We start from the raw sequence: 23,408 nt of genomic DNA on the forward strand, positions 1-23,408 counted from the left end.
ATGATTGCAAGTTATTCTTACCTAATCAGGGCTTGACGTTCATCAGTTTCTGTGTTTTTGTTTGTGCTCCCACTTTGAGAATTGACCACTGGTTCTCAATGGGATTAAGATCTGGGGAGAAAGCAAAACTTTGACATTTTGGGTTATTGGCCAGCAAACTTCCCAGATCTCAGTCCCATTAAGACAAGCTGTAGTCTATAATTAAAGAAGTTCTCCGGTCTAAATCCTTAAGTCACTCTGAGTGCACTCTTCTCATCCTCACATCGCACGCACGGGGTGCTGTGAGGATTCCGCCGGTTTCAGAGCCGTGAACAGCGGTCACGTGGCCGTGTTTATTCGATATACATAATCTTGGCCACATTTCAACTAGACGGCCGCGACCTCGCTCAATCTCTGATATCTGAGAATCCTCAGTGCGTGCGATGTATTCATAGGTCTGCAATCACAGAGTAATGCATAGCGACTGACTGCAGACTTATGGATTTACACCGGACAACCCCTTTTAAAAAGCAGGTGGACAAACAAGAAAACAGAAACTGTGATTAACTCCAAGCACTAATTAGACAACACAAATAGAATAAAAATAGGGGGTTTCATGACCGCACCAGTATTCCATGGGAATTACTGTCATTTAATTCACGGTGCTGTGCAAGAACAAACTCTGGCAAGGAACCGGCCTAATCAACTGAGAAGAGAAAAAATTGGACAAAGGAGTCCAGTATCCGCAGGTATGAATTTGGACCTCACGTTTATTAGGAATTAAGAGTCTTATTGAGATTCAAAACACGTAGACTCGGTGTCCCCCATGCCAAAGTTGGCTTTTATTTCTCGTTTTCTTTTTAACTAATTCCTGATTAAATGTGAGCTTTATAGTACTCCCTGCGGATGCTGGACTACCCCGTCCCATTTTTCTCTCTAATTAGTCACAAATAGATTGCCATCAGTCTGGAATTTGCCCAGTAGCTGATATCCATCATGCCAGGGTTGATTCCAGCAACCTAGATAAATGACGGTCAACACTGTAAATATTGAGTCTTTGTATAAAACTTGATGTATTTGTCAATTAAATTGTAAAAACTTATAAAATGCTGATAATAATTGTACGTAGTAACCAAGAAACATCTGACTAAAAGACCTAAAACCACTGGAGAGCAATATTTGCGTGAAGCAAAATTTGTGTCCTTCTCCAAACTTTTGTCTGCAACGGCATCTACAAAGGTTCTCAAACATATAATGTGGAGTAAATGTGAAATATCCGTGTCAATGTGGAGTTATTCCAAGGCCTGCTTTCTCCGAGACGGCCATTGTCAGTAGGTGTGTTCATTATCGTTTGTGGTGCTGTTTTATTCTCTTACTGTTTAGTTAAAGGGAGCCATGAAAAGGCAGTACAATCTGCAGACATGTTCTATAACAGGAGAGCTGGGCGCATTGATGCATAGTTTTATGAGAAAATATTCAGTATAACTTGTGTTTTAGTCATTTAAACCTCTGCTTTTTCTGGGGGGTTTGGTCAAGTGGGTGGTCCAATGAATGACAGCTCTCTCTCTATGCACACTTGTACAAACAAAGCTGTGAGTTTTGTTTTCACAAGTGTGCATGGAGAGAGAGCTGTCAACCACTGATAGGACCGCCCACTGGACCAAAACCCACAGAAAAAGCAAAGGTTTAAGTGATTAAAACTGAGGTTATACTAAACCTTTTCACACACAAGTATATATCAATCTGTTTAGCTCCCGCTGCTCTATAACATGCTGCCTGCAGATTGGATTGCATTTTCATGGTGACAGAGTCCCTGTAAAAAACTATGGGACTGTGTGTTGTGACAGTAATGTTTCCTGTCTGCCAGTACTCAAGGTGCTGACTCCTCAAAGAATCATGGAGCACCGCATGCCCCTACCTCTCAGAAAGGAGGCCAGGATAACTCCGCTCAGCAACAAAGTGTGGAACAGCAAATGTTGGACAGTGGAGAACTGAGACAAGAGGAAGAGGTGAGAGGGGTAAAACACAAAACTGAGGACAAACAATCCAATATTATCTTATACATGTTATTTATTGGAGGGAGTCATGTTTGTAAAGTTGTATTCCTGACAATTTGTTTGTACTCTTATCAGCAACAAAGACCTCGGCGCGGAGGGTGGACTAAAGGGCGCAAGAGAAAAAGAAGCCCACGCGACAATAATGCTCCTAAAGCGCCACTTACTGGATATGTACGCTTCATGAATGAGAGAAGAGAGCAGCTAAGAACGGAGCGTCCCGACGTCCCATTTCCAGAAATTACCAGGATTGTGGGTAGTGAATGGAGCAAGTTGCCCGCTGATGAGAAACAGGTAATCTAATTTTACAGTCTACCACAATCTTGTCAATTAATCGTGACACCCAGAAAGTTGTTCATAAATGAACCCAAGGCCACAGTGGTCCGTAAAACATCTGCTGTACTAGAGTACTACAGAAAAGACCATTTTAATGTCCACAGGTTCCCAAAACCCTTACTCATATGTTAATAAAACATGGAGTCTTTGCATAGATTAGTTTTAGTGGCCTATTAACAGAAGCCAATACTTGACTATCGGCGAACAAGCTTAATCCAATAGATGGAACTTTTGGCCCATCTAAACAGGCTGGTAGTCACCTGATAAATGAGCGCACCACTTGTTTGTTGAGTGCCATGATTTTTATGCCGGGATAGAAATTATCATCAGCAGCACATTGACCTGTGTAAACAGCTGATGTGCTGCTGATAACATGATGTTCTGTGTGCATAGAACAATCATGTATGCTCGTCCAAAAAGGCCGTTCAACGACCGCCAATCTACTTTTATGGAGCTGATTGGCTTTCGGCTAAAGGCCTGGATCAGCCGCTGTAATTGGCCATTACTGTGTAAGAATCTGCGCCTCTTTGTCGGCTCATACTAGGGGATTTCGGTTCCTGGATCCATGGCTCTAGTCCTCTGTAGGTCAGCCATAAAAGCATATCCTCTCTCCTACAAAACATCTTTAGGCAAACGCTCAAAGACTGGTGTTTTCACTCACCATCCTTGGGGTATGTGCATACGTTTTTTTGGGGGGGCGGGGGGTTCCCAAGCTGGATTGTAACGGAAATGGCATTCAGAAATGTGTCAGAATAACATTTCAATGTAAAAACAATTCGCTGTTCATATGTTCAGTCTTTTGACCGTCTAACCGCTTCACATTTCAAAAGACATCAAGTGGTTAAAAGAAGTGTCTTGTCCTTTCTTCATCTTCTGCTCTGAAGACGTTCTATACTTTACATTACAAGTCAATAAGAAAGCTCAAAAAGACGCCTGGACATCTTTCTGAGCATTCTTACAGTATTTGCTTAAGACACTGCTAGCAATTTCTTCATTGTTGAATGGAAAAAATAAACAACTGGAAAACGACAGTAAAAAATTGTGGAAAAATGCTCTAAAAAAAACCCCCAAAAACATTGATTGTCAACAACAAAGCAAGTGCTCAGAAAATGGCGTAGAAAAAACTTTAAGACAAAAAAAAAAGACAAACGTTTCCTAAGGCCCTCTTCACACTTCCGTGAAAAAAAGTTTTTTCACGTACGTGTTAAAGGGGTGGTTTGCTCCTCGTGTGCTGTGTTTGTGGCACATTCCTGTTCACCGAGTGTTATACGTAATAACACACGGAGAACGGAAAGCCCCGCCTACCTGCATCATCCAGCGCTGTCTGTGGTGCTGAATTATAGCGTCTGGCACAGGCCACGCAACGCTGACGCTGCTTCCAGCCCCCAGTGAAGAAGACTCCTTGTTCAAAATCACTGGGGGACGGATGCAGGTGACAGCCACGGCAGAGACTGCAGGACTCGTGGAGGTGAGTATGTGTTTTTTTTATTTTTAACAATTCCACGTGTGTTTCTCCGGCGCATGTCACGTGCACCCGCATCCACACTACTTCCATGTGGTACGTGTGCGGGACCATGCTGCCAGAGAAACACTGACATGGGTCCGTGTGGAGCACACGGCACACGTCTGCTCTACACGGAGGCACGGGCCACTGGCAGAAAACGTGCGTGCACATGTACCCATTGATTTTAATGGGTATACGTGTGCCCGTGTCTCCGGTACATACGGGCACGGACCTAGCACGTACCGGAGACACGGACGTGTGAAGGGGGCCTAAAACTGTCTTTCTCTTGGAAATCTCGTTGTGTGCACATACCCTTAGAAAGAAGCCTCCTGGAGTAATATGCAACAAAAAAGAGCATGCCTCTTATACATTTGTCAGGACCACAAATTCTACATAGCCTACAGAATTACATAGACTTCAACTATAACTTATCATCAATTTCTGGGATTAAAGGGGTGGTTCACTTTATTTTTGCAAGCCACATCAATATAATGTTGAGAGACAAGGCTTCTATCAACTATCTCGTGTTAGCAATAGTGCCTGTGAGCGGAGCTATTGCAGTCCCAATGCTCTTCCCCATGAAGTGACCTGCAGGGCTCCGGGACCTCTGAGATCCGGTGAAGTCATGTCAAATTCCAGTTGGCCTGACATCACCGAGGCTGGCCCCAGTCTCCCTGAGTGACTGGTCTCTGGGTGGAGTTTCACCGTTCATCACAGCCCGCTCATCACAGCCCGCTCATCAAAGCCCGCTCATCAAAGCCCTGCATCATTCCTGCTTGCGACGCTCTGCAGTGAAAGAGAGCAGGTAGATGCTGCGCTGTGATTCTGGGCTGTGCTGTGCGGTGAAACACCATCCATAGCCCAGTCACTCACGGAGGTGTCTGGTCAACTTGAAGTTGACGTGACATCACCGTACATCAGAGGTCATGTGATGGGGATGAGCGAACCGCAATAGCGCTGCTCAGAGGCACTATTGGCGATACACGGTACAGTGGAGCCTCGGTTTACGAGAACAATCCGTTCTGGGAGTGTGCTTGTAAGTACCAAGGTACTCGTCTAGCAAAGCAAAATATCCCATAGGAAATAATGCAAGCTCAGACAATTCGTTCCACAACTTGTTCAATGTCCCATCCTGCTCCCCTATTGTGCTATTCCAGACACGCACAAACACACACAAGCACACACATATTATGCTCACCTTACATTCCGTTCCATATCTGGCCTCCTGGTTCTTGTATTTCGTCGGTACAGGATGTGTATCGGGTAACCATCGTGACTGATGCTGGAGCTTCCGCTGCCAGAGTGCTGACGTCAAAGGCAGGAGCCGCTTGCCTCTGATTGGCCAGCGCGCAGCCTTTGCGAAGCGTTTGACAGTGGAAGTTCCTCCATCGATGCGATGGTTACCCAATGTTTGTGTGTTTTTATGTGGACTGCATGAGTGGGTCAGAGCGCGGTGACATTACGGACCCGGAAGTGTGTGCAGTGAGTATTTGCTCGTACAGCAAAGCTTGCTCGTAAACTGAGTTACAAATTTACAGCAAGCTTTGCTAGTATAGCAAAATGCTCGCACTCCAAGTTACTTGTAAACCGAGGTTCCACTGTATTTGAGAGAAGCCTAGTTTCTCAATGTTAAATTGATGTGGCCAGCAATGCTAATTAGGGAATCACCCTGTTTAATTACAGTAAATCGGTCCTGTGTACACACGCTGTTTTTGGTGCCCTACTGGTTGCAGTGCAGTGTTCTCAAAGGGTTCTTTCTTATAAATTATTAGGACGGCTAGGATACACCATCACTTCATTATTGGTCCCCTTTCAAGTTTTTCCACACAGTGGGGTCCACAGTCACTACCTACAGTACAGGGTTCTACAGGTAACCACATATCCTCTAACGGGGCCAGGCAGCAGATTTGGAGGCTGTGGAGCCACTGTGCAGGGAAAATCTGTGAAGGGGACACAGTGCTACAGAGGACTGACGAAAATCAAAGTCTATAAATAGATGATATCCTTCCATTCGCATGTTATAATACAATCAAAGAGTGAATTACACCTTATCGAGACCATGAAGAAGGTGGTAAGTGTTCTCAGGGATATGCTCTTGCAGCCTTTATATGCATTCCATTATTTATTTTTTCATTTTCTTTGCACTTTCTGCCATTGTAATACATTGCTTTATATAACCAGCTTGTACGGTGAGCTCTTTACTTATATTTTATTTATTATTTCCTTATGCCTAAATTGGTTAACTGTTAATTCACATCCCCCTATACACCACCTGATCTGATCTTCCCATCTGCATACTGTCTTCAGTCTATCTCCTTGTTCTCTATTTCGCGGATCTTTCTATACACTTTTTCTGCCTGCCCTGTCCCCCGTAAACTCTCTCCGCCTCCACCAGCCCTGAGCTATGTGTGTTGTTCTAGCGTTACCTGGACGAAGCGGAAAGAGACAAGGAACGGTATACAGAGGAACTGCAGCAGTATCAGAAAACAGAGGCCTACCGATCTTACAGCCGGAAGGCACAGAGCCGTCAGAAGGGGAGGCAGCAGAGGCAGGGTGAGGTGTGGTGAGAAAGAAGTTTGGGTTGAGCGCAAACACAGGGGAAGCGCTTGTATGTTTGGAAGGCAGGGGGTGAAGATAGGCAGGTGGCTCTGGTGATGGGATAGACTTTTTGCGTTGGAGTGATATGGAGTGTGTGTCTAGTTTGATATGGCGTTGATTTGATGAGATGGACAGTCAATTTTAGTATTCTTGCTTAGGCGCAGTATATGTTGTATGGCTCAAAAGAGAGAATTTCCTTCATGATTCCTCTCTCTATTTTTAGAAGGATCCCGTACAATCTCCAGTGACCCCGAGGTGAGGCTTCTTCTCCATAATAAGCCCCTTTTTTTATACGTGTCTTATACAACTGTGATTTTCTGATTTAATGAGAACAACTGCCATGCAGAAAGTCGTCTTTACTGGGTTCATTTCTAATGAAGGATGGGTAGAGAAAGGGAAAGACGGGGTTATAGTCAGAAAGCCGTCACTGACCATTGAACGGTGCACAAGAAAGTATGCAATCCTAACCCGAAGCTGCCTGCTGAATCAAAGGGAGAAATAAATAGATCACATTATAGAAGAACACGAGCAGGATGAGAGGGGAAATCTAAAAAAATGGATCAAACTGTAATATATTAGTAATATACATGGGTAAAATAGACTGATGGGTCAACTGGGAGAGCTGGATTCAGAGTAGACGAGTAGAGCAGGATGAACAGAACGCTTCTCTATGCCAAGTCAGATGAACGCTATCAAGGTAAAGAGTAGGAGCAAATTAATGCCGGCAATTAGTATTCCAATGTTACAATAATTACCGTATCCAAAAATATACAAATGCAGTCTGTCCACAGAATACCTGACATAGTGTAGAACTTTCATGGCCATTTTACAGCTTGCATATAAAATGAATTTACATAAAAAGATAAATACAAGAGATTAATTGTCTTGTACAGGTCCACAGTTGTTAGTCCTGAGCTACAGTCACAAATTTCCTCATTGGAGGAAGCTATGTTTTCCTCTGAAATACAAGATATATAATTTTGGCTTGAGTATAGGAGTCCAGGCAGGAGAAAGTCCGCTCAGTTGCTATTCACTGCTTCACTGAGATTGATTGACAAGTTCTTCATGCAATTAGGGTAAAGGCCCTGTCACACACAGAGATAAATCTGCGGCAGATCTGTGGTTGCAGTGAAATTGTGGACAATCAGTGCCAGGTTTGTGGCTGTGTACAAATGGAACAATATGTCCATGATTTCACTGCAACCACAGATCTGCCAAAGATTTATCTCTGTGTGTGACAGGGCCTTTAAGACCTATTAAAGGGAACCGGTCACCAGATTTGGCGACTATGAGCTGCAGCCCCCACCAGTGAGCCCTTCTATAAAGTATTTTAGAATGCTGTACATAAGAGCCCAGGCCGTTGTGTAGAACGTAAAAAAACACTTTTCTAATACTTACCTAGGGGCCGGTCCGGTCCGATGGGTGTCACTGCTCTTTGGTCCGGCGTCTCCTCTGTGGCGATCTCTGACCTCCTTTCTTCTGAGGCTCATGGGTTTGACTCGTCTACGTCATTCACTCTAGCCAGCATTAAGGTCCTGCGCAGGCGTACTTTGTTTTGCCCTATTCAGGGCAGATCAAAGTATTGTAGTGCGCATGCGCGGGCAGTCTTTAACCTTTCCTCATGCCTGCGTATTACAGTACTTTGATCTGCCCTCAGTAGGGCAGATCAAAGTGCGCCTGCGCAGGTCCACAATGCCGGCCTGTGTGGATGATGTAGATGCGTCATCCATACTGGGCTGGGTAGGAGAAGGATGGAGATCGCCGCAGAGAGGAGGCGCCGGACCACAGAGCAGCGACACCCATCAGACTGGACCACCCCCTAGGTGAGTATTATAAAAGTGTTTTTTTCTTTTATACATTGTGGCCTCTGCTCTTATATACAGCATTCTGGAATGCTGTATATAAAAGCTCAGTGGTGGTGGCTGCAGCTTATAGTCGCCAAATCAGGTGACAGGTTCCCTTTTAAGCTGCATCGGATGGAAGATTGGTGGGGATGCTCTGTGAACTTTTCTTTCTCAAGTCCCAGTTACAGGGCAAAGCAGCCCTGTGCAGTAACTATCCAGTTAGAGCCTGCAGGATTCCACTTCTTCCAGCATTAATGTTATCAGAGGACCAGACACATGACCACCAGCAATAGTAGAGGTTGTAGGACTGCAACTACCTATTTTCTATGCATGGCACTATTGACAACATAAGGTATTTGAGAGAAACATTGTTTCTCAATATAATATCGATCTAGACAATAAAAAATATGGGTGAAGCACCCCTTTAAGCAGTTAAGGAACATGTTGAGATTTTTATATACATTGTTATACCAAAAACCCACAACACACATTTATGTAGCACTACTGCAGTTTTTTTTTTTTGCTTTATTGCTAAAAACAACTTTTTAGGAAAAATGGGATACAGAAGGCTTAGGACATAATGACTAACTCCCACAGTTAATTTTCTTTTGGATAGGCAGTGGCAGACATTTTGCTGCTGTATTGCAAATAACAATTACATGGTGACCATTCACATGGACATTGAAAGTGTTAGTGGCCCAGCTTCATTAAAGAGGACCAGTCACCAGGTTTTTCCAATGTATTGTTAGAGTAACATAATTTAGGGGCTGAGATCCTAATCCCAGCAATATGTCTCTTGCTGGTCTGCATGTTGTCATTTTGATACAATCACTGTTTTCTCTATCAGTTCTCTGAATGCTAAGCTTTGTATAACCCCTTCCACACCACTGATTGGCAACTTATTGCATACACTGTGCATAGACAGCTGCTAATTAGTTCTCGGGTTACACAGAACAATTTACTAGATACCTAGTCCTGTAGTGATAACCTTCTGGAGATAAAACATTGATTTTATTTAAATAAAACAGTCCAGTAAGTGACACATAGATGGAATCAGGGTCTCCGCTCTCACATCATGCTGCTCTCAGATTACGTGGCAAAAGGTCACTCACAGATTCCCTGTAAGATATTTTTGAGGCTCCACATGCCTTAGTAAGTGTAGGTATAATCCCTGCACTCACCTCATTATATTATTCACTAAACTGTGTATTCTCTTCACTAGAGATGAGCGATCCTGAGGTTCGATGTTCGGAGTTAGGGGTACTTTGCACGCTGCGACATTGCTAGCCGATAATAGCGATGCTGAGCGCGATAGTCCCCGCCCCTGTCGCAGATGAGATATCTTGTTATAGCTGCCGTAGCGAACATTATCGCTACGGCAGCTTCACACGCACTTACCTGCCCTGCGACGTCGCTCTGGCCGGCGACCCGCCTCCTTCCTAAGGGGGCGGGTCGTGCGGCGTCACAGCGACGTCACACGGCAGGTGGCCAATAGAAGCGGAGATGAGCGGGACGTAAACATCCTGCCCACCACCTTCTTTCCTCATTGCAGGCGGGACGCAGGTTGGAGATGTTCCTCGCTCCTGCGGCTTCACACACAGCGATGTGTGCTGCCGCAGGAACGAGGAACAACATTGTACCTGTCGCTGCAGCGAAATTATGAAAATGACCGACACTACACTTTTGCGATCGTTTATCGGTGCATCTAGGCTTTACACGTTGCGACGTCGTCACCGGCGCCGGATGTGCGCCACTTTCGATTTGACCCCAACGACATCTCAGTAGCGATGTCGCAACATGCAAAGTACCCCTTAGAGTTTTGGGTGCGAAGCTTGAGTGAGTTACAAGTGCAAACCACTCAAGCAAGCAGCATTAAGCTTGGGTATGAGTTATGCTCAGCCCTGTGTGAGCCACTTGCAGTGCTTGAACAGCTCACATTTGGGGTAATATCAGCGTGATCAGATGTGGTGTGTGTGTGTGTGTGTGTGTGTGTGTGTGTGTGTGTGTGTGTGTGTGTGTGTGTGTGTGTGTGTGTGTGTGTGTGTGTGTGTGTGTGTGTGTGTGTAATGTAATTACACGCACACACACTTGGACCCCCTCCCCAGATGTGGTCTGCTTATCGCTGGCAGCATATGCGTAGAGCCACAAACTGCCCAATTACAGACTTCCATTGAGGTTCGAATCAAGTCCGGGGGTCACAAACCGAACTTTTTAAAGGTTCGAATGTACCTGGTGAACCGAACTTCCAAAGGTTTGCTCATCTCTACTCTTCACTAAAAGAGGGATGGAGTGCTGACTAGTTGGTGTACATTGATGGGGTATATTAACCAAAAGTTACCATCACTAGACTAGTCCTACAATGCTTTGATGACTTACATATTTAGGAGTCACCTCTTTATGCCTACCTCACTTGCAGAAAAAGCTTAAAGGGAATCTGTCTCTAGGTTTTTACTTCCCCATCTGAGAGCAGCATAATGTAGATACATAGACCATGATTCCAGCGATGTGTCACTTACTGAGCTGTTTTCTGTCATTTTGAAAAAAATCAATGTTTTCTCTACTGGAGATCTTGCAGGTGTGTATACAGAGCTCCTGAATATGCTGGACTACCTGGCAGCACCCTAAGTAGTCCTTTTAATGATAAAATCACTGTTTAACTAGTGTTAGAATATTAAAACTACACTTAGTAGCCCAGTAAGTGACACACCAATGGGATCGGAGTCTGTCTCTACATTATGCTGCTGCCAGATAAGGTGGCAAAAACCTGGTGACAGATTCCCTTTTAAGTTTTCCAGTCACATTGTGTAAATGTTGTCCAAATCTGCCAATTTCTGCAGGATGTATTGGCCTTCTAATAGTATATGGTGGTGTCCCAACCTTTCCCCTAACACAGATATTGGAAGTATAGATTATTCAACAAGTTGGATTTTAACATACTCGATCCTTGGTTCTCACAGCAGAAAAGCCACCGGCAAAGTTGTCTGCCAGTTGCCTATTCCTGTCTGCCTATTCTCTGCCTAAATTGTCCTTGACACTTCCATTCACTTCAGTGAGACAAACTCCTTCCCGTTGGCGTCCGTCTATTTTGCAGGGCACAATATCCTAGTATTCCACACTGTTGTGTAGTACCCTGTGGACCCAGTGTAGTGTCAGGCGATCAGATTATCCACTGCTTCCAGTTATCGGTGCAGCTTTCCATTATAATATGCAGGCTGTAGTGATGGATCTGTAGAAGAGAAGTAATGCAATGTATTTACAAAGTGATCCATGGCTTTATGGAGATTGGTTTTATATATAATGTGTAAAATTGTGTTTAAGGAGAACATTAAACGTCCATGTCCGTGAAGTCAATATTCCTTAGTTTTAATTATTTTTTTCTGAATTCTACGCAGACAAGATATTAAGTTGTGAGGTTTTTCTAATTGCTCTATTCAGCATACCTGTCACACTATTTCATTTTTCAGCTTCTGCCATGTCTTACTTTCCAATCCTTTTTACCTATCCTCATATACTGTAGATATTGCATTCATTAGTATGTGCAGTCCTCCCCTCTCCACTGTTCTCTACACGTATCCGACCTGTCGCAGCACATTTTCTCTCGCGGTGCTTTGTGCACCAACTCCATTCTTGGCGCTTCTGTGCATACACTGCTCTCCATCATTTTATTCTCCTGTGCTTTCAGAAAGAAGTGGTTCTGAAGGAAAGACCATTGTTTGATATTCCAATCTTCACAGAGGAATTTCTCAATCACAGCAAAGGTAGGGAGGAGGGTTCCTGAGCCGTCAAGCCGGCAGGGTTGGAGTCGGGGGTGATTGATAAATATTTTGCTGACAGAGGACTTGGTAATTCTGTTTTGGTACAGCCGGCTACCCTGTGTAATTTGTGTTCTTACTCTATTGTAATCCATCATTCTATGTTTAGCACGGGAAGCCGAACTAAGACAGCTCAGAAAATCAAATATGGAGTTTGAGGAGCGAAATGCAGCTTTACAGAAACATGTGGAAAGCATGCGATCAGCCGTTCAAAGACTAGAGGCTGAGCTCAACCAAGAGCAGGGAAGAAATACCCTACTCCAGCAGCATTTACAAAACGTCCGGCAGACACTTACACATTGCCTGTGCACGGTCCCTATTCCAGGTATAGTTATTTAGGTGGTGTCGTCTCTCTGTCGGGCCGGGGTCGTCTCTCTGGCGGGGCCGGGGTCGTCTCTCTGGCGGGGCCGGGGTCGTCTCTCTGGCGGGGCCGGGGTCGTCTCTCTGGCGGGGCCGGGGTCGTCTCTCTGGCGGGGCCGGGGTCGTCTCTCTGGCGGGGCCGGGGTCGTCTCTCTGGCGGGGCCGGGGTCGTCTCTCTGGCGGGGCCGGGTCGTCTCTCTGGCGGGGTCGGTCGGCTCTCTGGCGGTGATGCATTACATCACTCGTACATTCTGAAATCTTAGGAGAAACCATTAATCTTTATTTAGACTAAATGTTTCTGTAAAAGAAGGACTAAATTAGATTGTATTATGTACAGATCAATAGCATATGGATAAATCGGTAACCTCTGTACCCAATGTTTAGCAAAGTGTTAATATATAGTACAAAAGATAAGATTTATTAGCAAAGTGTCTCAGATCACAATTTTATTCTCCCTCCTTTCTTGTGCCCAGGTACTAACGAGACCCCAACCCTGGAGACTATTGACTCTTACATGAGCCGCCTGCAAAGTGCTGTGCTGACGCATCCCAAGGAGAGCGAGGCGTTAATCTCTGGAGTGCGAGAAGTGTTAAGTCAGCTGGAGGGTTGAGGAGGAAACTTGCACTCGTGACGCAATGTTTGACCTCGCAGAAAGAAGGGATTTTGGCACAGTTGTACAAAGACATTAGAAAAACACAGCAGAGATGAAGAACACGAATATTTCTTCTTTGTTTTCTGTCTCTCTTCACGTTTCTGCTTGTACTTTCAGTACGTGAATGAATAATGCTGATTGGTAGCTTGTTGTACACCGTGTTAATACCGCTCTAAGTAAACATTTTTTTTTTTTTTATGGAATAAAAATATGCCTGTTCATTTATCGGTGTGTGGTTTCACTCCCCCTTGGTTTCCATTTTCAGAGTTTAGTAGTCTGTGGTGCAGATTATCTGGCTACATCTACATATTGTGTGTGTGCAAGTACCGGTCACCCCAGACAGTGGGATCTCATGCCCACTGCTACAAGATATTAATACATTTATGTAGTGCATCTACGGACAGTAACAGGGTAAAAACAGAGCGTTAGGTTTTATTTTTCAGGTGATCAAAACAATACTTTTTTTAAGCACTGCTACCTAATGAATTCTCCTTTTCTCTACTTTTATGGCTGAAACTTTTTTTTCTTACATTTTTTTCAGGGTTTTAGGGCAGTGTTTTTTGCCCTTTTTTTTTATTATTATTATTAATCAACTAAATAAATGCTATTGGTTTTTAAAGATAAAAAACGCTCAAAAGATGGGTGTTTTTAGTCTTCCCAATGACTTCTGTTATACAATATCGAGCGTCTTCCTAATGTAAAACGCCGGAAGAATGAACGTTATCTCCTAAGTACTTGGTGTCTTTGAAAGCCTGAAGCCTTTAAACTCCCATCTCTCAAACAAGTTGTCCTAGTCATCATTTTTTTCCCTCTCCTCCACTAGAAACACTAGTGTGAAGAGAGTGCACATGGATGATATCTCGACTTTTAGAAGAGCTTTGTACTATGGTCTGGAGAAATCCCATTTTCAGGGCATTCTTTCTTTAATTACCAGCCTAAGAGTTAGTTAAAACCAATCAGTGCCAGATCAATAGCGCTCTTCATTCCTTCCTAACAAGGTTAGACCTACCATATAATGAACTCCTTTGAAGCCATTTTAAGGAGACCCAGGAGCCGGTGTCACCCTGGCAATTACTTACTAAGCTTTTAATCACTTTGTTAATTAACAATGATGTGTGTGGATGAAAGGTGGCTAATAGCAATGCCAACCCAGTTCTGCCATAGGTTGCCACAATACTAAGCGACATATGCGGTATTTCTTCTGGATGTGTTAGTATGTGTGTATATTTAGATTCTTTAGTAGACATTGTCATTTTGTGACTGTTGGAAATATATAATTTTTTATGATCCCTATTACAGTGCGGGCTGTCAACAGCTGACACACATAGCTGCACAAACAGGTATTGTATACGGATAACTCTGTCAAACACGCTGCTATGCTAAAATAGCTTCAAGCTGCAAATCCTATCAGCATCCGTCTTAATGAATTCACCTCCATGCCAATGCCTATTAAGTTGTTTTTCTGTGAATCAACCAGTCCCTCTGCTGCATTTTCTCCAGAATAACACACATTTCATGATCACTGCCCTTGTATCTCCATATTATGCAGATGTTTGGATGTTACTGTATTCTGAAATCATACAAGCCCTTATAACATTCTGCTCTGTTCTGGCTGCTATTTGAGTTATTCACTAATGCATTATGTACGAAGATCTCCGGCCTAAGCTGGAAGATATAACTGTGGTAATCTGTATTTATTACCTGCCCTCAGTCACTATGGAATTGCACACTCATGTCCTTCAGGGACACTCTAGATGTGTCATATTCTGCGTATTTTGCCGTCTCGCAACCTTGACATTGGTTCACGGTTGAACACCATAAATGCATTGGTCACTGAAATATGTTAGATTGGTGCTACGGTACGAGCGATGTATTTGTACTATTTTTTGCATTATACATTTCCACTTGTAATAACTGCTTATTTCTGTACATACATCAAATTTCAAAACCTACAAATCCATCAAATTCATTGTAAAATGTAACGAGTGCTGAAGATCAGTATGACCCACGGCTGTGGAGTCGGTAGGCCAAACCTCCGACTCCACAGTTTCCCTGACTCCAACTCCACAGCCCTGAGTATGACCTTTTTATAGTTTGTAGCACAGATTTAATTACTTCTCTCGTTTCCCCTTTCATTTTAAAGAGGACCTTTTACGAAATTTTTAACGTTGAACTGGACACAAGCTGTGTCCGCAGAGCGTTGTAAACCATATTTTTTATTTTTCTTACTTCGCCTCTCAATTGTGGAGACATTAACAATCAAAGTCTTTGGCAATGTGATGTCACCACTAGGGAGAGTCAGCACACAGCGTGTGCAATGAGATCCACCACACTGTAGAACCAGAGCAGTCTGTAACAAATATAACCACTAGAGGGAGCCCAAGTACACGGCGTCCTAGGCCATTGAATGGTTGTTAAGAGGAGTCGTACTAGCTGGGTCAGAGCCGAGCGAGGAAGCGCAGTAGAAGGGAGGAGGCGGAGTCAGGGTCCTGGCTAAGCCAGAGGTCGGTAACTGAGAGCATGAAACGTCAGTCTGTCCCAAAATTGTGATTTTATTTATGCAGAAAAGTAAAGACGGCATCCAGAAGTTTCGCCATTTTTTTGTCTTTAGCAATGCACACTGTCAAGATTTCCAAGAAAAATCAGCTGATGTAATGCACCTCACAGCACACAAATCTGCAGTCTCTTCCTCCAGGAACAGAAGAAACCAAGGTCAACATGTCTTTCATGCAACAATTCCTCGCTAATGCTAACTTTTTGGAAGATGGTGGCCATGCCCCTTGCATCAATTATAGTATTTTTAGTCAGCATTTTCATTAGGCTTTGATCTTCTCCCAAAAACGTCCACTACATCAGCTGATTTTTCTTGGAAATCTTTTGACAGTGTGCATTGATAAAGGCAAAAAATTCCGAAACGTCTGGATGCTGTCTTTTACTTTTCTGCATAAATAAAATCACAATTTTGGACAGACCTGAAGCTTCATTTTTTCTTATGAGTGCCGAAGTATTTTGATTTTAATTTGGACTAGTTTTACTTCTGAGCACCAACCACAGTTGAGCCAGGCTTCTCTCCTTTTGGTAACTGAGAGAAAGCCGAAGGAGGGGGGCACAGGGACGGGACAAAGAGCAGGAGAGGGGCACGGAAGGTAAGACACAACAGAATGGAGGTCAGGAAGGGTCGGGGGAGGTTATGGACAGAATCTAGAGCACTTACAGGAACCAGCCGAGCACGCTGCAGAGCAGGTCTATAACTGGCAGCGGGATGATTGAGGGGACGTCCTCATATAGTGGTGAGCTCCTGGGAATGAGGCATAAAAGGAAAAGCTCCTCCCACTGGGAATGCAGACAGCATGACTGATACAGCTCTGCCACAGCAGAGTGCAACAGTATCGTGACAGGCAACTAATGAGTTACGGGTTGTTGTATTTTTAATTGAAGTGGGTAATATCCATTTCCGCTAGGGCTGTGTACTTCTCTCTATGATGCTGACTAATTGTATACAGGCGCTCACAGGAAAGAACACGCCCCAACCATAGTTAAGTGATTACACACCAAATACTTGGATTGCTAATATTTCTGCATAGGAAAGACAAAGTAATAAAATAAAATGTTTTATTCTGCTCAGCAGCCACTATTATTAAAAAATCTGGTCGTCTTTAACGAGTTTTGATGTTCATGGACGTCAAAGGTTGTGTCCTTGCCTTTGATAGAGGCTCACACGGCCAGCCCAATATCTTTCCCAGTGCGGAGGGAACTACCATATTTTCATTAGCACATGGAAGTACAGTACAAGAAGCAATGGGATGAAACTAAAAGGAATGAGATACAGATTAGACATTAGGAAAAATGAGGGCAGTTAGAGAGGGGAACAGGCTGCCATGGGAGGTAGAGATCTCTCCAATGGAAATCTTCAAGCGAAAGCTGAATAAAACATAGCTGGGATGATTTAGGAAAACCTGCACTTAGCAGGAGTTGGACCCAATGGCCCTTCAGGCCTCTTCCAACTCTACAATTCTATGATTCTATGTACTGTACTTTCCAGTAACTAATTCAGAATAAGCTGTCCTGTGTATGTTCACACTTATGTTGGTTATTTGCTCTATTCTCCGTTCAACGCCGCCTCAACCTGCTTGACTGACTCCTTTGCCTGAAATCACACCGCTGTTGTCAGTCAAGCAGGAGGCAGCGCTGCATTGGCAATAGAGCTGGAGTGACAGAGGCTTCAAATCTACAACATCATTCATCATAAATTCAAACGTTGATTTCTCAGTAATGGCTAAATAGACTGGTCATGTAAGTGTATTGCTGAAGTTGTTTTTAAAAGAGCCACATGCACAAATAATTTTGGGGTAAAATCCTGCTGACTACTTCTATTTCAATAAAAAAAAAAAAAATGCTCCTAAGAGTCCAAAGCATTTTATAATTCACTCTCATGCTGCATATTGAAATATAAAGTAGTACACAAAAATCTATGCTAATTTATTTGTCTTGTTTTATGTCCATTGTTAGATATACACAGCACAAAATCCATTCAATATACATAAATAATATCTTGGCTAAATACAAACAACATTTGGGATGGCTCGGAATAACTGCTTATACATTGACGTTTACAGTAAAGGTCCGTTTAGGTCAACTGACAAGCGGCACAATATGATTGCCGATCTGTGAACTTTTACCAATCGGTGGTCATTTTGAAGGCAGAACAACGTCAATGATGGGCACAGAGCGTTCTGTACTAGATCACTCAGTGCATGTAGACTGCCTTGGTTCTCGGCAGTGTGAGTCCTGTTTACACAGAACGATACAGCAAGAACGATGATACTTTGTGCTGCACAAAAGAACATTTCGCCCACTAAACGAGCATTTTGATTATTTATGTGGTGAAGCAAGTGTTTTTACAACATTTGTCCACGATTATTGACATGTCAATAAGTGGACCTCTACATTAAGCTTTTTTATATTTAATTTTCATCTGATTGATTTATTATTATTTATTATTATAGCGCCATTTATTCCATGGTACTTTACAAGTGAAAGAGGGTATACATACAACAATCATTAACAGTACAAAACAGACTGGTACAGGAGGAGAGAGGACCCTGCCCGCAAGGTCTCATAGTGTATAGGGAATGGGTGATGGTACAATAGATGAGGACAGAGCTGCTTGCGCAGTGGTCTACTGGACTGAGGATTATTGTAGCTTTGTTGGAAGAGATGGGTCTTCATGTTCCTCTTGAAGCTTTTTAGGTAGGGGAGAGTCTGATATGCTGAGGTAGAAATTGGACACCCCACCACCCTCCCCATGGTGTTCATACAAATACAGACCTACAAATTAATGTAAGATAGACCTTCATTTTTCAGGGTCTGTTGACTTCAGAGTTGAAAACCTGTACGTGCTGCTTAATGAAAGTATGTAACATACTAAAAAAAAAAAAAACCTATAAAGGAATGGGGTATTTCTCTTTATATTCGGTTTTGTTTTGTCATGTGATGAACACCCAAGGTACGTGACAAGTATGGAAACTGGAACTACCCAGACATATGAGTGTCCATGACATGGCCAGGACAGTTTTTTATCCACTACCTTTACACATAGTATCATAGTTTTTAAGGTTGAAGGGAGACTCTAAGGGGCACTTTTCACACTACGACATCGCAGGTGCGATGTTAGAGGGGTCATGTCGAAAGTGACGCACATCCGGCGTCGCACTCGACATCGTAGTGTAAATGCTAGATGATACGATTAACGAGCGCAAAATTGTCGTAATCGTATCATCGGTGTAGTGTCTGGGAATTCCAAAATTACGCGACTGCGACAGGTACGATGTTGTTCCTCATTCTTGCGGCAGCACACATCGCTGTGTGTGAAGCCGCAGGAGCGAGGAACATCTACCTGCGTCCTGCAGCTCACGCCGGCTATGCGGAATGGGAATGACAGAGGTGGGCGGGATGTTTACGTCCCGCTCATCTCCGCCCCTCCGCTTCTATTGGCCGCCTGCCGTGTGACATCGCTATGACGCCGCACGACCCGCCCCCTTAATAAGGAGGCGGGTCGCCGGCCAGATCGACGTCGCAAGGCAGGTGAGTCCATGTGAAGCTGCCGTAGCGATAATGTTCGCTACGGCTGCTATCACAAGATATCGCTGCTGCGACGGGGCCTGGGACTATCGTGCTTGGCATCGCAAGCATCGGCTTGCGATGTCGTTGTGTGCAAAGTGCCCCTTAGTCCATCTAGTTCAACCCGTAGCCTAACATGTTGATCCAGAGGAAGGCAAAAAATAACCAATGTGGCAAACAAGTTCCAATGGGGAAAAATAATTCCTTCCTGACTCCACATACGGCAGTCAGACTAGTTCCCTGGATCAACACCCTGTCATAAAATCTAATATACATAACTGGTAATATTAAATTTTTCAAGAAAGGCATCCAAGCTCTGCTTAAATGTTAGTAGTGAATCACTCATTACAACATCATGCGGCAGAGAGTTCCATAGTCCCACTGCTCGTACAGTAAAGAATCCTCGTCTGTGATTATGGTTAAATAACAAGATGAACACAGTGAGGGTTCATCTTGGCTAACCTGGAAGGACACGTGGTGCAGAGTAGTAAAGTTGCCCCTGGCTTCATATTTGTTGTCGCATTCCTTTTATGTTGTGTCTTTATAAGATGATGTAAGTGGATCGGTTTTTATGGGCAATTGTGTCACATTTTGTTGGCACTATTTTTCATAAATCTCCTTTTGATCTTTGTTCGAGTATAGTATCAAAAAATGAATCTTAACCTTCATTGGATATAAGGATTGAGCCAATGCACATTATACTGTGCACTTTCTTCTCTTCCTCTGCAGAACATTTAACTAAAGGGGGCTTTACACGCTGCGACATCGCTAATGCGGAGTCGTTGGGGTCACGGAATTTGTGACGCACATCCGGTCGCTTTAGCGATGCCATTGCGTGTGACACCTATGAGCGATTTTGCATCGTTGCAAAAACGTGCAAAATCGCTAATCGGCGACATGGGGGTCCATTCTTAAAAATCGTTACTGCAGCAGTAACGAAGTTGTTCCTCGTTCCTGCGGCAGCACACATCGCTGCGTGTGACGCCGCAGGAACGAGGAAGCTCCCCTTACCTGCCTCCCGGCTGCTATGCAGAAGGAAGGAGGTGGGCGGGATGTTACGTCCCGCTCAGCTCCGCCCCTCCGCTGCTATTGGGCGGCTGTTCAGTGACGCTTCAGTGACGCCGCACGCACCGCCCCCTTATAAAGGAGGCGGTTCGCCGGTCACAGCGACGTCGCCGGACAGGTAAGTATGTGTGACGGCTCTGGGTGATGTGCGGCACGGGCAGCGATTTGCCCGTGTCGCGCAACAGATGGGGGCGGGTACCCACACTAGCGATATCGGGACTGATATCGCAGTGTGTAAAGTGGCCTTAAGACTTAAGTCAAACTGGCATATAATATGGAGAAGAAAATCCGAGAGAATATTGCATTACACTCTAACCAATGCTTTTTAATGGGGCAGAGCAGATCTCCAATATTTACATTTTTTTTCTCCTGCCGATTCAGCATTTTGCTGTTGGCAGGGTATCTCGCACAGCGCGCAACCATTCAAATAAATGGATGTGTGGGAAACATCGGACTGGACTGGGATATACGCAGAGACAGACAATGGAGAAGATGCAGAATTATTCTCTCCATCTCCTCATCTGTGCACCTATTCTGGTGAGAGAATCAGATCACAGTGAATGACACTAGGCTCACGATCATAGCAAAGTATTCCTGAGTATCAACATATCGCATCCGATTCCCTCGCATCGCATGCCATTTTAAGGGCGGTCCTCCAGCTAATCCCTCTGAATGTGCTCAGCATAGAGCACTATATGTTTGTTATTTTATCATCATTTCTCTGGTGGGTCATAAACATAAGACTTGCTGAAACACTAACCAGAAGCCACACACACACTATTCACAAAACTCTAGAAATATACCATAACATTATAGGCAGAAACGTAAAAGTCACTTGTTGGAAATACAATATATGTTACTCCTTTTTCTAGTTAAAAATAAAAATGCAGCATTAGCATTAAATTACTGCCTCTCTTCAGCTAGGACTGTCTTTTCATTAGTTGTTTTGTTCAGATATTTTCCACTTATGAAATGTTCCACTCATCTGAAGAGACTGTCAAGAACAACCCCATTCAGTTGTGTGAAGCGGACTTGTAATGGCTGGAATTCCTACAAGAAATCTTTTTACATATTAACGCTCCCTTAGGCCATGTTCACATCTGGTGTTTTCACTGCGTTTCCTGGTGTTCTTTAGTAAAACGACAGCAAAATACATTGATTTCATCAAACTAACAGCAAACAGCTCAGTAAGTGACACATCGCTGGAATCAGGATCTCTGCTGCTCTCAGATGGGGGAGCAAAAACTTGTTGACAGTTTCCTTTAAAGACCACTGGTATCCTTATTGGTATATGATGCTTTTCCGTCATGAGACTGCTTATGAGACTGACTTGAGAAAAGTGCATGTTGCATATAGATTTTTATTTTGTAAGGCCAGTTTCACACATCCTTCTTTTTGCCGGTTTCGCGGATCCGGCACGCTCCCGTACAGTGAATACAGTACAATGACAGCGCTGTAACTTCCGGGTCACATGCGCCGGTCACATGACAGCACATGACTGGCGCTTGTTGCGCTGTCATTGTACTGTATTCACTGTACGGGAGCGTGCCGGATCCGCGAAACCGGCAAAAAGAAGGATGTGTGAAACTGGCCTAAGAGGGGATACAAAGCCTCTGGTGCCCATCAGACTGATGTCCAGTGTCCTGTATGGGAAGACACAAGATTTCCTGTGGTCTGCATCGCGGAGATACATTAAGGGGAGAATACCTGCGTAATGCTGAAGTGGATTAGCATGCGTACTTTTGGTTTTGTGTTAATAGGAAACACCTTTGTATTAGATTTAGAAATATAAAGAGGAACACCAAGTACCCAAAAAATGGCTGCTTATAAGGCTGCTTTCACACATCCGGTTTTTGCAGTGCGGCTCAATCCGGCTAAAAAATCTATGCAGCGGATGTGGCGAAAAAAACGGATCCGTTGCATACATTTTTCCATGCGGTCCGTCCGTTTTTTGACTGATGTGACTTGATACTGAGCATGCGCAGTGCAAAAAAACACATCCGGCGGCCGGATGCGTTTTTTGCCGCAGGATGCCGCATCATAGGCATGCATTGTAAATTGCGCCAGATTCGGCTCGATGCGTTTTTTTCGCCGCACAAAAAAACGTGCCAGGCAACGTTCCATCCGGCCGCCGCATGGGCTAAATATGCCACATCTGGCAAAAAACGGATGCAACGCAAGGCCATGCGGCACAATACGGCGCTAATGCAAGTCTATGCGGGAAAAAAACGCAACCGGCGGCAAAAAAACCCCGTTGCGTTTTTTCTGCAAAGCGCCATATTGTGCCGCTCAGCAAAAACCAGATGTGTGAAAGCAGCCTAACTGGGAAAAATGATATAATCGGGTGCCTAAGGGTTAATTTTTCTCTCTATAGTATTCACTGCTGGTTTTGTCTCGAAGAAAATTGTCCTAAGAAAAGAGTATGGTACTTTACAGATGCATTGCTGCAAAACTGTTGGAGAATAAAGTGTCCTATATCTGCTAGGCCAGGGGTCGGGAACCTTTTTAGCTGAGAGAGCCATGAACGCCACATATTTTAAAATGTAATTCCGTGAGAGCCATACAATATGTTTAAAACTAAATACAAGTAAATGTGAGCATTTTATGTAAGACCAACACTTTTAAAGAGTAATAAGTCTCTGAATTCTTTTTAATAACGATATTATGCTGTTGGTAACCAATGATGAATAAAGTACTACTTATCATTAATGTGCCTCTTATATTAATTCTCCAAGTGGGAGTGGCTCAGAAGGTCACAGTAGGCAAGGTATGCAATTCTGTGGGCACGGAGGATGGGGTGTCACAGCTCAAGAGGGTGAGTGTGTGGAGGGTCGGCGATACTACTGAGGGCTCGTGGGGTGTCACGGCATCGGGCGCTATTGATCTGCTGGTGGGCTCGGAAGAGGGAGTGTTGTGGCTCTGTGTGTGGCAGAGTAGGGTCGGCAATACTGCGGGCACGTGGGGTGTTGCGGCGGCAAGGACCATTGATCTGCCGGCGGGCTGCTTTGAATCTCCCACAATTGACGAGATCGACTTCAAGAAAATGGACGCAGCGCGTGTGCAGATCGATGCAGTGGACTTCAA

The 23,408-nt window shown here is 44.0% G+C and overlaps 1 protein-coding gene across 3 annotated transcripts in view; it reads left to right on the forward strand.

The window, feature by feature from the left end:
- Positions 1–13,364, forward strand: part of HMG20A (high mobility group 20A) — a 53,383-nt gene extending 40,019 nt beyond the window's left edge. The window contains exons 4-10 of one of the 3 annotated variants that reach the window (XM_075345572.1): positions 1,847–1,988; positions 2,112–2,327; positions 6,294–6,426; positions 6,695–6,726; positions 11,998–12,073; positions 12,237–12,452; positions 12,961–13,364. In XM_075345572.1, the coding sequence (XP_075201687.1) occupies positions 1,847–1,988; positions 2,112–2,327; positions 6,294–6,426; positions 6,695–6,726; positions 11,998–12,073; positions 12,237–12,452; positions 12,961–13,097 (952 nt within the window). In that variant the 3' untranslated portion in view covers positions 13,098–13,364. The remainder of the gene's footprint in view (positions 1–1,846; positions 1,989–2,111; positions 2,328–6,293; positions 6,427–6,694; positions 6,727–11,997; positions 12,074–12,236; positions 12,453–12,960) is intronic. The other 2 variants (XM_075345573.1, XM_075345574.1) reach the window with 2 other exon arrangements.
- Positions 13,365–23,408: the final 10,044 nt, after the last annotated feature.

The sequence above is a fragment of the Anomaloglossus baeobatrachus genome, chromosome 4, assembly GCF_048569485.1.
Source record: "Anomaloglossus baeobatrachus isolate aAnoBae1 chromosome 4, aAnoBae1.hap1, whole genome shotgun sequence".
NCBI lineage: Eukaryota > Metazoa > Chordata > Amphibia > Anura > Aromobatidae > Anomaloglossus > Anomaloglossus baeobatrachus.